Consider the following 13,368-nt stretch of genomic DNA (forward strand, 5'->3'; position numbering starts at 1 on the left):
GTACCTGTATGATTACATGAATGGTGTGAATCTACATTGTGTACAACCTAGAAATGAAAAGTTGTACCCCATTTGTGTACAATGAATCAAAATGCAGTCTGTAAAAATAAAATAAATTCTCTATTTTTATTGAGTGGGTTATTATTAGTAATGAAAATAAAACAGTATTTATTGGACTCTGTTTAAAGTCTACTCTTGAGCTTTGTCTTCTCAAACTTGTGAAGTGTGTGGTTTTCAGCTATTTACCTGTGAATTTGCCTCCTGTGAGTCCTTTAGGAGGGAAGAAACCCTCACAGGAAAAACGAAGTGCAGAACCAGAGATTTTAAATATGTTTCTGACTATAGCATGATGGGGAGGATAATACGGGAAGAGAGAGAGTAGTTTCCAGATGATTTTCTCCAGACACCTGCCTTGGGATGTTCTGACATATTTTTAAAATGCAGAATTTGGGTTCCCATATCATTCTGTCCTTGTGAATTTCAAAAGATTGGCTAGCAGAGAGCTACAAACTGGGTGGATTAACACAACAGAATTTTACTCTCTCACAGTTTTGGAGGCCAAAAGTACAAAATCAAGGTTTTGGCAGAAGTGTCCTTGATTGGCAGCCAGGTGTAGAAGGGTCCCCTGCCTCTCTCCTAGCTTCTGGAGGGTACTGGCTCCCCTGGATCCCCTGGCTGTAGTAGCTTCTCTCCAGTTGCTGCCTCTGTCATTGCATGACTATCTTCCCAGTGGGTTTTCACATAGTGTTTGTTCTGTGTCTTTCTGTTTCTTCTTGTCTAAGGACTCACCCTATCTGTATAACCTCATTGTAACATATTTTAATTACCTCTTCAAATAAGGTCACATTTAAGGCACCATGGGTTTAGCATTTGCTTTCTAGGGACACAATACAACCCACAAGACTGTTGAAGTAGAAACCTCTGGAAACTGGAGCTTAGATTTTTGCAATTTTTAATAATGAAAAATTTCCACTATCAAGTTTTGCAACCACTGATCTAGAGGCAAGTCAGGTTAAAGTATTGCCATTTGTGATAAAAATCAAAATCTGCAGTAATCCTGGCTTCTATTTTTGAGAGGTCTTCCAAAGCTTTCAGAATTCCTCCATTGCAAACTTGAAGGGGTATCATTTCTGAAACTCTTCTGCAACAGTAACTGCTTATTACCCTTTCCATAGGACATAGAGAACATTTCGTAGCATGTTAGTAATTAGACATTGTGCTGTTTCAAATACAATAAGAGAATCTTATTTGAATTCTTTCTTTTACAAAGAACAGTGTATTGATGTATTGCTTTGGTAATTTAAAAAGGAAATCTTAAAAGCATAATTAAAATCTCCCATCTTATGATTACTTAGATGAATATAGAGTTCACTATGTTCTAAGTTATGTACTTTATGGTTCATACTAATATATGGTTTAACAAAAGGCAGAATTCATTAGTTTCCTTTCCAGTGAAGATCGGCTGCTCCCAGGTCTAAAGGATGATTCTTCTAACCTTGCAGACAGCATCTCGTTTAAATGAACATTTACCCAGGGCAGCATGGGATGGGACGGGATGCTCAAATAAAGGGTGAGAATACAAGTCTGAAAGAATGAAAATCTCCCACTTTTGCAACAGATTCTTAAGGAAGATCTTAACATCAAATTTCATTTTCTGCAACACACAGAGGTGATGGAGACTGTTATTTTTCCTGAATTATTCATCTAAAACTTCCATATTTTTGATTTTTTAAAATACCAAGTCTGTTACTTATCATAAAGTCAATTTTAAATATTTTAATTAGAAAAAAGGCAAAGAATGCATTCAAAGGGGTTCTTAAGTATAGACTTTTATCCACTTGTCATCTCAAGAGAGGATTTTTAAATTTCTAGTCTCCTGTTCATCACTACACTTATTACTTCATGTCTACCAGTGGTTAATAGGCTTCTTATAAATTTGTAGTTCACTGCTTTAATAAGGTAGATTTTTCTTCTACCCAAAAAGTTCTTGATATTTCTTTTTCCTTTCCCATTCTCCAAAAAAAAGGCACTGTTTACATTAAGTAAAAGTTAAATATTCTATCTTTGCACCATATAATGTGTGTTTATGTGAGTGTACAGTATATGATCTATTTTAATGATAAAATAATGTAATTGTATAATAACAGCTAGCACATATATAGCACTTACTTTGAGATAGACATTCAGAAGGTAAATTAACTCTATTTTACAAGTGAAAAAATTGAAGATAGAGATATTTTTAAATGAATTACAAAAGGTGGAACAGTAAGAATTTTGCTGAGATTAAAACCCTAGCCACTGGGCTCTAGTATTGCCATGATTTGAGTGTAGTTCATCCCACCAAAATTCACATAATGGATAAGCTCTCAATGCACTGGCATTGAAAGGAGCAGGGACCTTTAAGAGGTGGGGCTTGGTGGGAGGTGTTGAGCCATGGCTGCCTTCATGAAACCATTAATGCTGGTCTTCCCTTGGATCTCCGAGGAGTGAATGAATTCCCTCAAGAGGGTGTTTTACAAAAGAGCAAGCCCCACCCTCCTTCCCCCTCGCTTCCCCCTCCCGCCATGTGGACCATCTCTAACCTGCTCCCACCATGCTATGCCATTGGCCATATGGTGACAAAACCAGAAGACTGCAGAGGCAGACCAGATGGGAACATTCAATCTCGGCCTCTCAAACTCCAAAACTGTGAATTAAACCAACCTCATTACTTTATAAAATATCCAGCCTCAGGTTTTTTGTTGTCTCAACACAAAAATGGGCTAAGGCATTTGTGGTACTGAATATTTTATTATATAGGCTATACCATGGTAAATCAGCAGGTTTTCTTGTAAAATCAATTGCTTTCTCTTTAAATGAAGAGCTTAGTCTTTGAAATCAAATGGACATTGGGTTCGATCCCTGAATATGATCTTTAGTAGCTCTACACATTGGGAATATTATTAAAATTTCTTGTCTTTTGTATATTCATTTGCAAAATGGAGATACTTATCATTTACAGGCTGGCTATAAAAAATAAATTAACCTATATAAATAGCTTGACGCTTAGAATCTGGCATTTTTTCCAGCTATTTATTTAGCAGAAACACTACAGACTACTAAAATCTGTGAGAATAGAGGATTTTTCCATAAATTCTGTTGGCTCAATATAATCAGTAGGAATTTCTTAAAAATATGCCATATCAAAATTTTCATATGGATTAAATTTTCAATATAGTTTTTAATGTACTAGAAGAAAAGAAGTAAGAATACATGAAGATAAAAAATTATGTATCAAAACACAAATGTATAAAAATCACCATAAGACAGAGTTATTTACACTTATAAGGAACAAAATGTTAATGTGTTTAATTTGTGAAGAACTTCTATATATAGTTTTTTAAAAGAATAAGGAAGAGTTCTATACAATGTCATGGGAGAAGTATTAAAAGACATGTATGGCTGAACAGTGTTTAAGTGTCTATGGTATGATCTCATTTTCACATGAAAATATATGTTTCATTATTGATAGCTCTGTATATGTTACATATTTATGCACCCAAATAAATATCTTCCCTTTAGATGTTTTCATTGGTTTGTTTTCCAACAATGAGAAAGGTATTATATTATAAAAGGAATAAAGATACTTCTATTTTGAAAAGTCAGTAATGAGTTTAATTTTCTTTTACTTATATTGAGCTTAAACTCTACAAGTTAAGTTTAAGGCATGACATGTATGGGTTCAAATGTAACCTGGTTTTTGAAAAGTTGGTGTAGTTCCTATCTCTCCTCTGTTTATATTTCAGTTTTTAAATTTTGTGCTTAACTCTTTTAAGAAACTTCAAAACACTTGTATAAACCTCCCCTAAAACTTCTTCCACCTAGCACTCTTTTGTTAGTACCAGAATCTTATAAGTGAAGAAGGAAGAAAATATTCAGCTTTTCATGTCCTGAGTTTCTCTCTATTTCAATCTCTTCAAGCTGTAAAGCCTACTTTGAAATTTTTAACTTGAAAGAGTAAGCTTATTGAAGCCACTGTCACTCTTTGAAGAAGAGGTGAGGCTTTTATTATCATTACTATCTTAAATCATGTTGAATTTCAGATGCCACTGTTATAAATGAGGGCTGAAAAACCAACACCCAGATTTAGATTGGAGTATTCTGTGGGGACTGGGGTGGAGGGCAGGCATACATGGGTCTGTGCATACATGTATATGCACTGTAGGTGTGTGTGGGTATGTATATGTTACTTGTACATATGTGTACGTGTATTCCATATGTGTACACTTACCTGTGGTAGTGAATATATGTGTGCTCAAGTTATTCTGTTTTTACAGATATAAATAAATATATGTGTGCTCAAGTATACTTCTGTTTTTACAGATATAAAGAAAATGTATATTAAGATGCAATATTCAACAATGCATATAAAAGGAAGCAAATATTTAGGTCTTCCCATTTGCAGACAATACTGTGGATGATAAGAAGGCTCTTTATCATATGTGGGAAACATAGACTCACCGTAAACATAAGGAGCATTATCTCTGTGGTCATGTTCACAGGGTAAATATGTTTCTGAAAATATAGGCATGTGGGATTCTAATGAATCCAACGTGCTGTGAGATAGAAGTTCAAATTCTGATAAATGGATTTCATGCAAAATATATTTATTCTAAGATGTTAAAAATGAAAAATGACATGCTTGATTTTATACGATAGCACCACAAAACTGTTTCCCCTAACTGCTTCAGTTCTTCCCCAAACTGCAAAGTCAAATCTGAATATATATAGAAAAAAAAAAAAAAAACAGATTCACGATCTGAAGAATTGCTAAACTCCATTCAAGAGGTATAACACCAAAAGCTCAAGATCATGATAGATATTTAGTTGGTCATGTTTATGATTATTACTATTTGCTCCTTTGACAATTTGGAAAATTTACAAGTCTTAAAGAGGTATGGAACAATATTATATAATTTGTTAGAAACTCCCTTTTTCCCATTTTGTTTTTCTAATTTCTATCTGTATTTCAATTTCTAATTGTACTTTCTTCGTCCCATTTTCTTTTATTTTGGTGTGATATAAGAAGGATAAAAAATGTGAATATTTGTAAGGTTTGCAAATAAATTGTACTAAAAAGGACCTTGAAATATGTAGATTATTTTTTGTCTTCAGAGTTACCTTCCTATCTTTGAAAATTGTTTTAATTTTTATTTGAATGAACGAATGAAGAAAACAGAAGATTGTATAACCCTGACTTAGGGAAAGAGTCATAAATTAGTGTTGTAGATTATTTTAGTGTTATGAATCATCTATTTTGGGTGTGTATGCACACATACATAGAGAAATGCGGGGCAAGAAGCTTAAGTATTAAAGAAAGGATAAAGCAGACTTTCTGTCAGGAATCAGCATTGTATTAAAACCAAGGAAATATTCCATGCCAAGTAAAAGATGAACTTCATTTACCACAAAGATGTATATTCTGATATATAAGTAGGTCTTCTATTTGTTGATTCTATGTGGAAAAGGAGAACATGTAAATACTTAAGATCACTTAAATCAGGAATTTCATGCTGCAAAAGGTCTCCTTTCTCTGGAAAATCCTTTTAAGGATCAAAAACAGCTAAAATATAAGTGAATTACCCATGAATTATAAATTCTACAGTATGAAAATTGCTAGTCTGAGATGCCTTAAACTATTTGTGGTAAAATAAGAAATGCTAATAAATTAATCAATTCTCAGACTACTTAACTCCATAAAATTAAATCATGTTGGCCTTTTAAGAGTTTGAATTTTTTTTCAAAAATTCTCTACTATTCATGACACACACATATACATAAACACAAATGAACTAGATCGCTAGTAATTTATACCCTGCTGATTATTCTTACAGTGAGATCAAAGAAATAATATAAAAGCCTAAGGGCAAAATTTTTTCTCTGGGAATCCACCTTTTAAAATGAATGGACATTTGATTCCCACAAGAGAATACACATTTGCAAAAGAATCACTGGATTTATGAATCTTATTTGGGATCTACCATAAATAAATCAGACATGAATACTAGGGCACTATGAATACTAGTGGCACTCCCAGGATGTAGAAAGAGTGCTCAGTAGAAAAATAGGAAGGAGTCAAGTATTAATCACTGGAGTTTCAATGTCTCACATAAGGAATGGCATAGTTGTATGCCTATGAAAACATTATTTCCTTTGTTGTAACAACGAAGTGATGAAGTGGATGAGTAGTATCAAAACAGATGAAAAAGGAAATGGTGATGTACTTATACAAATACATTTGCAAAAGGAAATTTCCTCTCAGACAGTAAACTTCTACAACAGTGTATTTTTCACAGTTCAGAAGAACACATCTTCACTTTTCCCCCACCCTCAAATAGCAAACTTTGTTATTCTGTTTCCAAGTTCACTGAAACCAAACAGCACACACAGAATTTAATAAAATGGAATTTTACAAAGTGAGGGAATTCAAGGAATCACCTGGATGCTTATTAAACAATGCAGTGCCCAAGTTCTACTTAAAGCTTCCAAAGCAAAATCTCCATGGGAAGATTTCTAAGATAGGATCTGCAAGCATACAATATTTAACAAATCATCACTTTCTCTGATTATTTTATGCCTGCTGGTAAGTATAGCTACTCCCTTTATCAGAGTTGGAATAAGAGGGAAACAATTCAGACCTGATATTATTTTGGAGTGTTTGGCCCAAGGTAGAATGGGAGGTTTTAAAGTTTCTGTGTTTTAAATGTCTGGATCAAGTACTTACTACAGTTCTCAGCTTTTCTGTTATCTCGGATCACTATTCTTTGGTTGATGGTGCTGAAGAGGGTTGTCCAGTTGATGGTGTGATAATAACACAGGTTGCTGTTGTCAGTTATATATATGTTTCCTGCACTGATCTCCTTCAGAGATTGGAACTGTAGAGAGGTGATCCCTTGTTGCTTGAGGATCAGCAAGGAGAGGCCGCTAAGGAAGAGAAGGGGGAATGGAGCAAGAATAAATATGCTCTGGCCATGAAATGCCTTCTTAAAGTAAACAAGGAAATCACTTCTTACTCCAAAAAGAAAGTCAAAGGAAAACAAACAGAGACTGATCAATACATCTGTGCTCAGAATAACATTTTTTTTTGTCTTTACGGGCTATCAATTACATGCTAGTAATTTATATCCTGAAGATTGTTCTTATAGCGAGATCAAAGAAGTAATGTAATAGCCTAAGAAAAAAATTTTTTTCTCTGGGAATCTACCTTTTAAAATGAATGGACTTTGATATCCACAAGAGAATATGCAGCTCTGATATTAATAATTTGTTTCCCAAAAGGAATATGTCCTTTTCTTAGAATTATGAATCTTGACAATGTATCTCTATCTTTATCTTTATATTTACTGCTGAAGTATTTGCTCACTGACTTTCCTCCCCCACCCAAATTTCATATTCCTCAATAATGAAATCATGTAGTATGAATAAATAATTATTTTAAATAAAGCATAAATAATGCTTGGTTATCTACCCAACGTGAGATGTTGATTCTACTATAACTATGTAATAGACATAGAAACAATTTCACAGGGTAGATATTGTAGAAAATGACTATAGATTTTGGGTTTAATTCCTCTTCACCCAAAACAATAATAGTCATTGAAGAATGTATTAAGTAATGTTAGGATATATTAAAAATTAAAGAACAAAAACAAAATTTAAAAAAATACTTAGAAGGCTTGGACAGGTGGGGAAAACTTCTCTAAAAGTTAAACAACTACTCTGAGTAAAGCAATTATCATTTCAAAGAATGCCTCTTATTTCAACATAGTTCACAGTTTTGTAATTACTTTTGCTTTTATTCTCTAAAAAGTAAAATTCCTAGCCAGGCACTGGGGTGCACACCTGTGATCCCAGCAGCTCTGGAGGCTAAGGCAGGAGGATTGTGAGTTCAAGCCTGCCTCTGCAACTTAGCAAGACCCTGAGGCTTTTGAGACCCTGTCTCAAATAAAAAATTAAAAGGGCTGGTTATGTTGCTCAGTGGTTAAGCACCACTGGGTTAAATCCTGCTCCCAAAGTAAAATAAAATATAATTCCCATATTTCCTTCAACTATGAACACTATTTTTAATTTTAGAGAATAAAGTTTTCCCATTCACTAATAATTTTAAATATATCTTTCTGTTCATATTTAGAATTGTTTTAATGATAAAAAATATATGGGGCTAAATGACAAAGACTGAAACATTGTTGTTCCCTTCATATCCACCTTGAGTAGTTACGACAAGGTCAGCACAATGCCTTAATTAATTTATAATATTTTATTCAAGGATAGTAAAGTTGTTTTATATGCACTTGAGCACACTGTATCTCTCAACTACCCATTTACATTAAGCTCCTTTCCCCTTTACCTTTTTAAAATTTTGTACAGATAACGTAGATTTTAATAATAAAATGCAGTGTACTTTCTATGAAACGTTATTATAAAAGTCAATTATAGTATTGACTTTAGACATTTCACAGATTTAAGCAAATTAAATAAAAATGTCTTTATGCAAATCAACTTGTATTCATTCATGAATAAAAACTTCATGCAGATAAAATTGAGATAAATGTAAAAAAATAGTAGTGGCTTAGTAAAGACTGCCATTTATTTTTATCATGTGAATTTAAAATTGAGATTAAAATTTCATAACAAGGTCCTTTTAAGTTTTAATTTTGCTGTCCATTTATTAACCAGTGCTGCATGTAGAATAGTGGACAAAATCCCAAAACACCAGTCCTACGGGGCATAGTTTACATGACAGCACCAGAGACAAATATAACCCTTCTGATTCAGCAACATAGACAGGACCAAGCAACTTGGCTCTATCTTATGATAACATAGAATCAAAAAGAAAGTTCAACTTCATAGTTCCCATGATGCATCACAGATGTGCAAAACACTAATGTTACATTAAGTGATACAAGCTGGACAATCTATGTATTCTGTATACTTCATATCATAGGGGTAATTTTCATCAAGCTTATTTTTGGAATTAAAGGTAGAAACATCATATTTCCAGAACCAGTAAATAAACAAGATTGATGGCTTTGACTTGATGTGCACAGGATGCTACTCTTAAAATTTGGGTGACTTGTAACTTCAACCAAATATACCTACCTATAAAGTACTCTTCCACCAATGGTCACCAGGTTGGAGAAAACACTGAAGTCAGTCATGTTTGGGGGCCATGATTGTATGTTCAGGAAACCTACAAGTGATAAGGATAATAAAAATAAACCAGGATATCACTGTCATAGCAGTAATGTTGATTATTTCAATATGATGAAAATATATTGACAGTTCATGGGAGGTAAGAAGATGACTGTACATTTCTGTTTATGAAATGTTCTACCACATATTCATTCTTCCAAAATTGAGTGCCTTAACCCCACAGGTATCTCACAGACTGGCTAAATTATAAGCAATTTTTATCAAAACAATGAGCACCACAAGTTCATGTTTCTCAGACATATGGGATCATAAAACCATAATGCTAAAAGACATCAATGACTCAGTTTGATTCATTCTCTTAAATGCAAAAATTTACTTTAACTAAAGAAATATATGGTTTCTATTTCTCTGAAATCATTTACCCCTTTATCTCTATGTTTGTGACATCAATATTCACATTGCTTTCTAAGCCATTTATGTACATATCAAACTTTTCTCCTTAAATTTTAAATTATTTCATTAACTTTAATTTTTATTGGTTCTTTCCAGTCATATATTAAAGTAGAATCCATTTTGATATAATTATATAAGCACAGACTATCTTATTCTACCTAGGATCCCATTCTTATGGATAACATTATGGTAAGATTCACTATGATAAAATATAGGGAAATTATGTCAGATTCATTCCACTGCCTTTCCTTTTCCTATCCTCCTTTCCCTTCATTCCCCTTTGTCTAATCTAGTAAACCTTGACTTTCCATGCTCCCATTATTGTGGGTTATCATCCACACATCAGCAAAAACATTTGACCGTGCTTTTTGGGGATTGGCTTATTTCACTTAGCATGATGGTCTGTAGATCCATTCATTTGCTGGCAAATGTTGTAAGTCATTGTTCTTAATGACTTAGTGATACTGCATTGTGTATATATACCACATTTTCTTATCCATTTATCTGTGGAAGGGTACCTAGGTTGACTCTATAGCGTAGCTATTGTGAATTATACTGCTATAAACGTTGATATGGCTGTGTCAATGTAGTGTGCTGATTTTAAATCCTTTGGGAATATTCCAAGGAGTGGGATAGCTGGGTCAAATGGTGGTTCCATTGCTAGTTTTCTAGTGCAACCACTCTGGAAAGAAGTAGGAAGATTCCTTAAAAAAATAGATTTCAAATCCTGATATAAGTCCATGTCTGATTCATATTTATGGGCTGTATAACACTACTATCTCAATCTTGAAGATTTTAGGTGCTCAATAAATATGAATGCTACATGTGCTGGGTGTGGTGGTGCATGCTTTCAATACTAGTGACTGAAGGCTGAGGCAGGAGGGTTACAAGTTCAAGGCCAGCCTTAGCAATTTAGCATGCCCTAAACAATTTAGTGATATCTTGTCTCAAATTTTTTAAAAAAGGCTGGGGATGTGGCTCAATGTTTAAGAAATCCTGGGTTCAATCCCTGTGCCAAAAATAAAAATTAAACAAACAAACAAAAAAAAAAGTAGAAGAAGAAAGAAAGAAAAGAATGATTCATGTAACCCAAGTTTGTTAGTACTTTCCTAAGAAAGTACATAGAAAAACATGGGCTTAAAGATCATAGATCATTTGATGCTTGCAAAAGAATAATGACAAAATTTCAAGGATGTTTATTTTTGTAATTCTATGCAGTTTCACAATAAGCACAAAAGCTGAAGAGAAAGATACCCATTGTTCGAAATGACACAAATTTCGAAACTTGGAATTTGCTTTGAAAAGGAATTGTTTATGCTAATATTATGTAATGTTTTCAAGAAAACACCAAATCCACATAGTTCAATATAGCAGTTGCCTTTTGCAAAGTACCTGTTATCTCTCTGACTGTCCGAAAGACATTCAGTTTCTCTGGGTCTATAGCTTCAATTGCATTGTAAGGATCCCTAGAAAGTCAAAGAGAGATGCAGACAATTTTAAACTGTGATAAAAAGTGAAAATATGAGAAATGTGATCATTGTTACTTCATTCAAATTAAATTTTAATTTGAAATAGGAAGCAAGCAAAGTGCTGTCTAAATCGTTCTATGCTAGATGTGGAGGGGGATTAATAGTTGTTTTCAGGAAATGTTTCATGACACAGAATGTAAGTTCTTTGTCAAAGCTTATTCTAAATCTGTAAGAAAGGTGCAGTTTCAACTACAATGAAAGCAACTCCAAAGGTAGCAGGTCCATGAACAAACCATCTTATTTTACTTTTAAAAATTTATTCTTAATAAGGAATAATTTAGTCTGAAAATAAATTACATCATGGTGAGAACAACTGACTTTTGGGCTCCTCAAAGAAATCTAAATTGCAAGATGCACTTGTAATTCATAAGAAGAAAAGAGGTATTTTTTATTTATACATTTTGTTTTTATTGTGTTTTTTTCTTTTGTTTCTATATGGTTTATTTATATTCACTTTTATAACAGAAAATATTTGCTTCTATCTAAATGAATTGGATTTACATTTGGAAAAAGTTTACAACAGACGGTATAATACTCAAAAGGTATAAACTTTGGAAATGTTTAAAAGATTATTTCCTAATGTATAAGCATATTAATATAATAAATGTTATTGATAAACAATTTGGATCTTTTAAAAAATGAACAAAAGTTATCTTTTAAAATTAAATATTTAGTGGATTGTTTTTCAGTTTTCATCTTAAGAAAATATTTTGGGGTAAAACATATTGACTGAAATAATTGCGTACTTGAATACTAAACCAAACGTAAACATGGTATCAAAACCATCTCAATAATTATAGTAATATTTTAAGTATTTTAAGGGCTATGTAACATTTTTAAGTTATTAAATTAAAGGCATCCCTGGCTGAGTAGAGACTTCATGTTAATATATACCTTTTACAGAAAGATTAAATTAAATTTATTGGATACTTTAAAAAAAATTTAAACCTTTTACAAACAATTAACTATTTTATTTTAAGTATGTATATACTTGGAGCGATCAAATGTGTTTTCTTTCTCCTATGGACATTTATTTTTTTATGAGTCTATACGAACCTTCTTTATGGTATGGAGAATAATCACTACAACATAGTGACTACAGTTTTATAAGGTCTATCATTCAAGTTACTCCACAATCCCCTGACACACAGGTAGGTATATGGTTGATCTCCTAGGAATTTGAGGCTGAATCCATTGGCATTTACTTACCCCAGGATTAGAGCCTTGGAAATGCTATCAGTTTCAGCAACCTTCATCTTTAGAACCAATTGGTGCTGGCTTTCTGAACTCCGGTTCACCAATGTATTCCTCTATACTGTAAACTATTTCACATTTTTTAAAAGATACTCTGATTGAGTCAAGTACTATTTTAAACTTGATAGAAGACCTGTCACTGTAATGTACTACAACTTTAACATGGGGTGGTATTAGAAAGCTCAAACACTGGATGCTGCTAAGACTGGAGACCCCTGTAAGTCCTATAAGTGCTTTTCCCTGGTATTCACATACAAACTATGGATCAGAATTTTATCAATTCCACATGAACATCTCTCAAAAGTTTAAAGTCTAAATTGAATGTTCTTTCAAACTTGCTCTATTTAAAAGTAAACACATACGGAATTAATAAGTATGATGTTGAGGACTATGAAACCAAAAAATGAAGTGTACCATGTTAGAAAACTCTTGTCCTCACTTTTTAAGGTGCCAAGACTTTTATATGCAGAGGAAATATCATCTCTGCAGTAGGAGAATTAGCTTTCAACATTTGTTCTTTGATGAAGAGCCATGTGTAGAACCGTTTTGGTCACATCAGCAAATATCCTGACTCTATTGAGAAAGACTCAAAATTCAGGGCAAGCACACAATAATGGGGTCAGTCCAAATCTTATCAAGAACAGTTCCAGGTTGCCAGGAAGTTAATGAATTCTGTACTGTTAGCATGCAGCCCAATGGACCACAGAAATTTTATATACCTAATTTAAGAGATTCAGGACTCTCATAAAGTAAGTTGACAGAATTCCACTTACAAAGTTAAGTTTGTAAGTAGCTCTTGGGAGTTTCAATCTACAGTCACTTGAAACCCATAGTACTTTAAAATCAAGAACTTTCCTGCCTAATTCAGAAACATGCAAAAGAACATTATGTCACCTTGTCACTGTGTTTGGTGATACAAAATAAAGCACAGGATAAAAAG

General features: G+C 33.1%; 1 protein-coding gene across 1 annotated transcript in view; it reads right to left on the bottom strand.

Moving 5' to 3' along the window:
- Nucleotides 1-13,368, bottom strand: part of ERBB4 (erb-b2 receptor tyrosine kinase 4) — a 1,167,248-nt gene that overhangs the window by 307,424 nt on the left and 846,456 nt on the right. The window contains 3 exon segments of the mRNA XM_079135547.1: nucleotides 6,764-6,963; nucleotides 9,139-9,229; nucleotides 11,038-11,111. Of these exon segments, the coding sequence (XP_078991673.1) occupies nucleotides 6,764-6,963; nucleotides 9,139-9,229; nucleotides 11,038-11,111 (365 nt within the window).

The sequence above is a fragment of the Sciurus vulgaris genome, assembly GCF_902686455.1.
Source record: "Sciurus vulgaris genome assembly, chromosome: 3".
Lineage (NCBI taxonomy): Eukaryota > Metazoa > Chordata > Mammalia > Rodentia > Sciuridae > Sciurus > Sciurus vulgaris.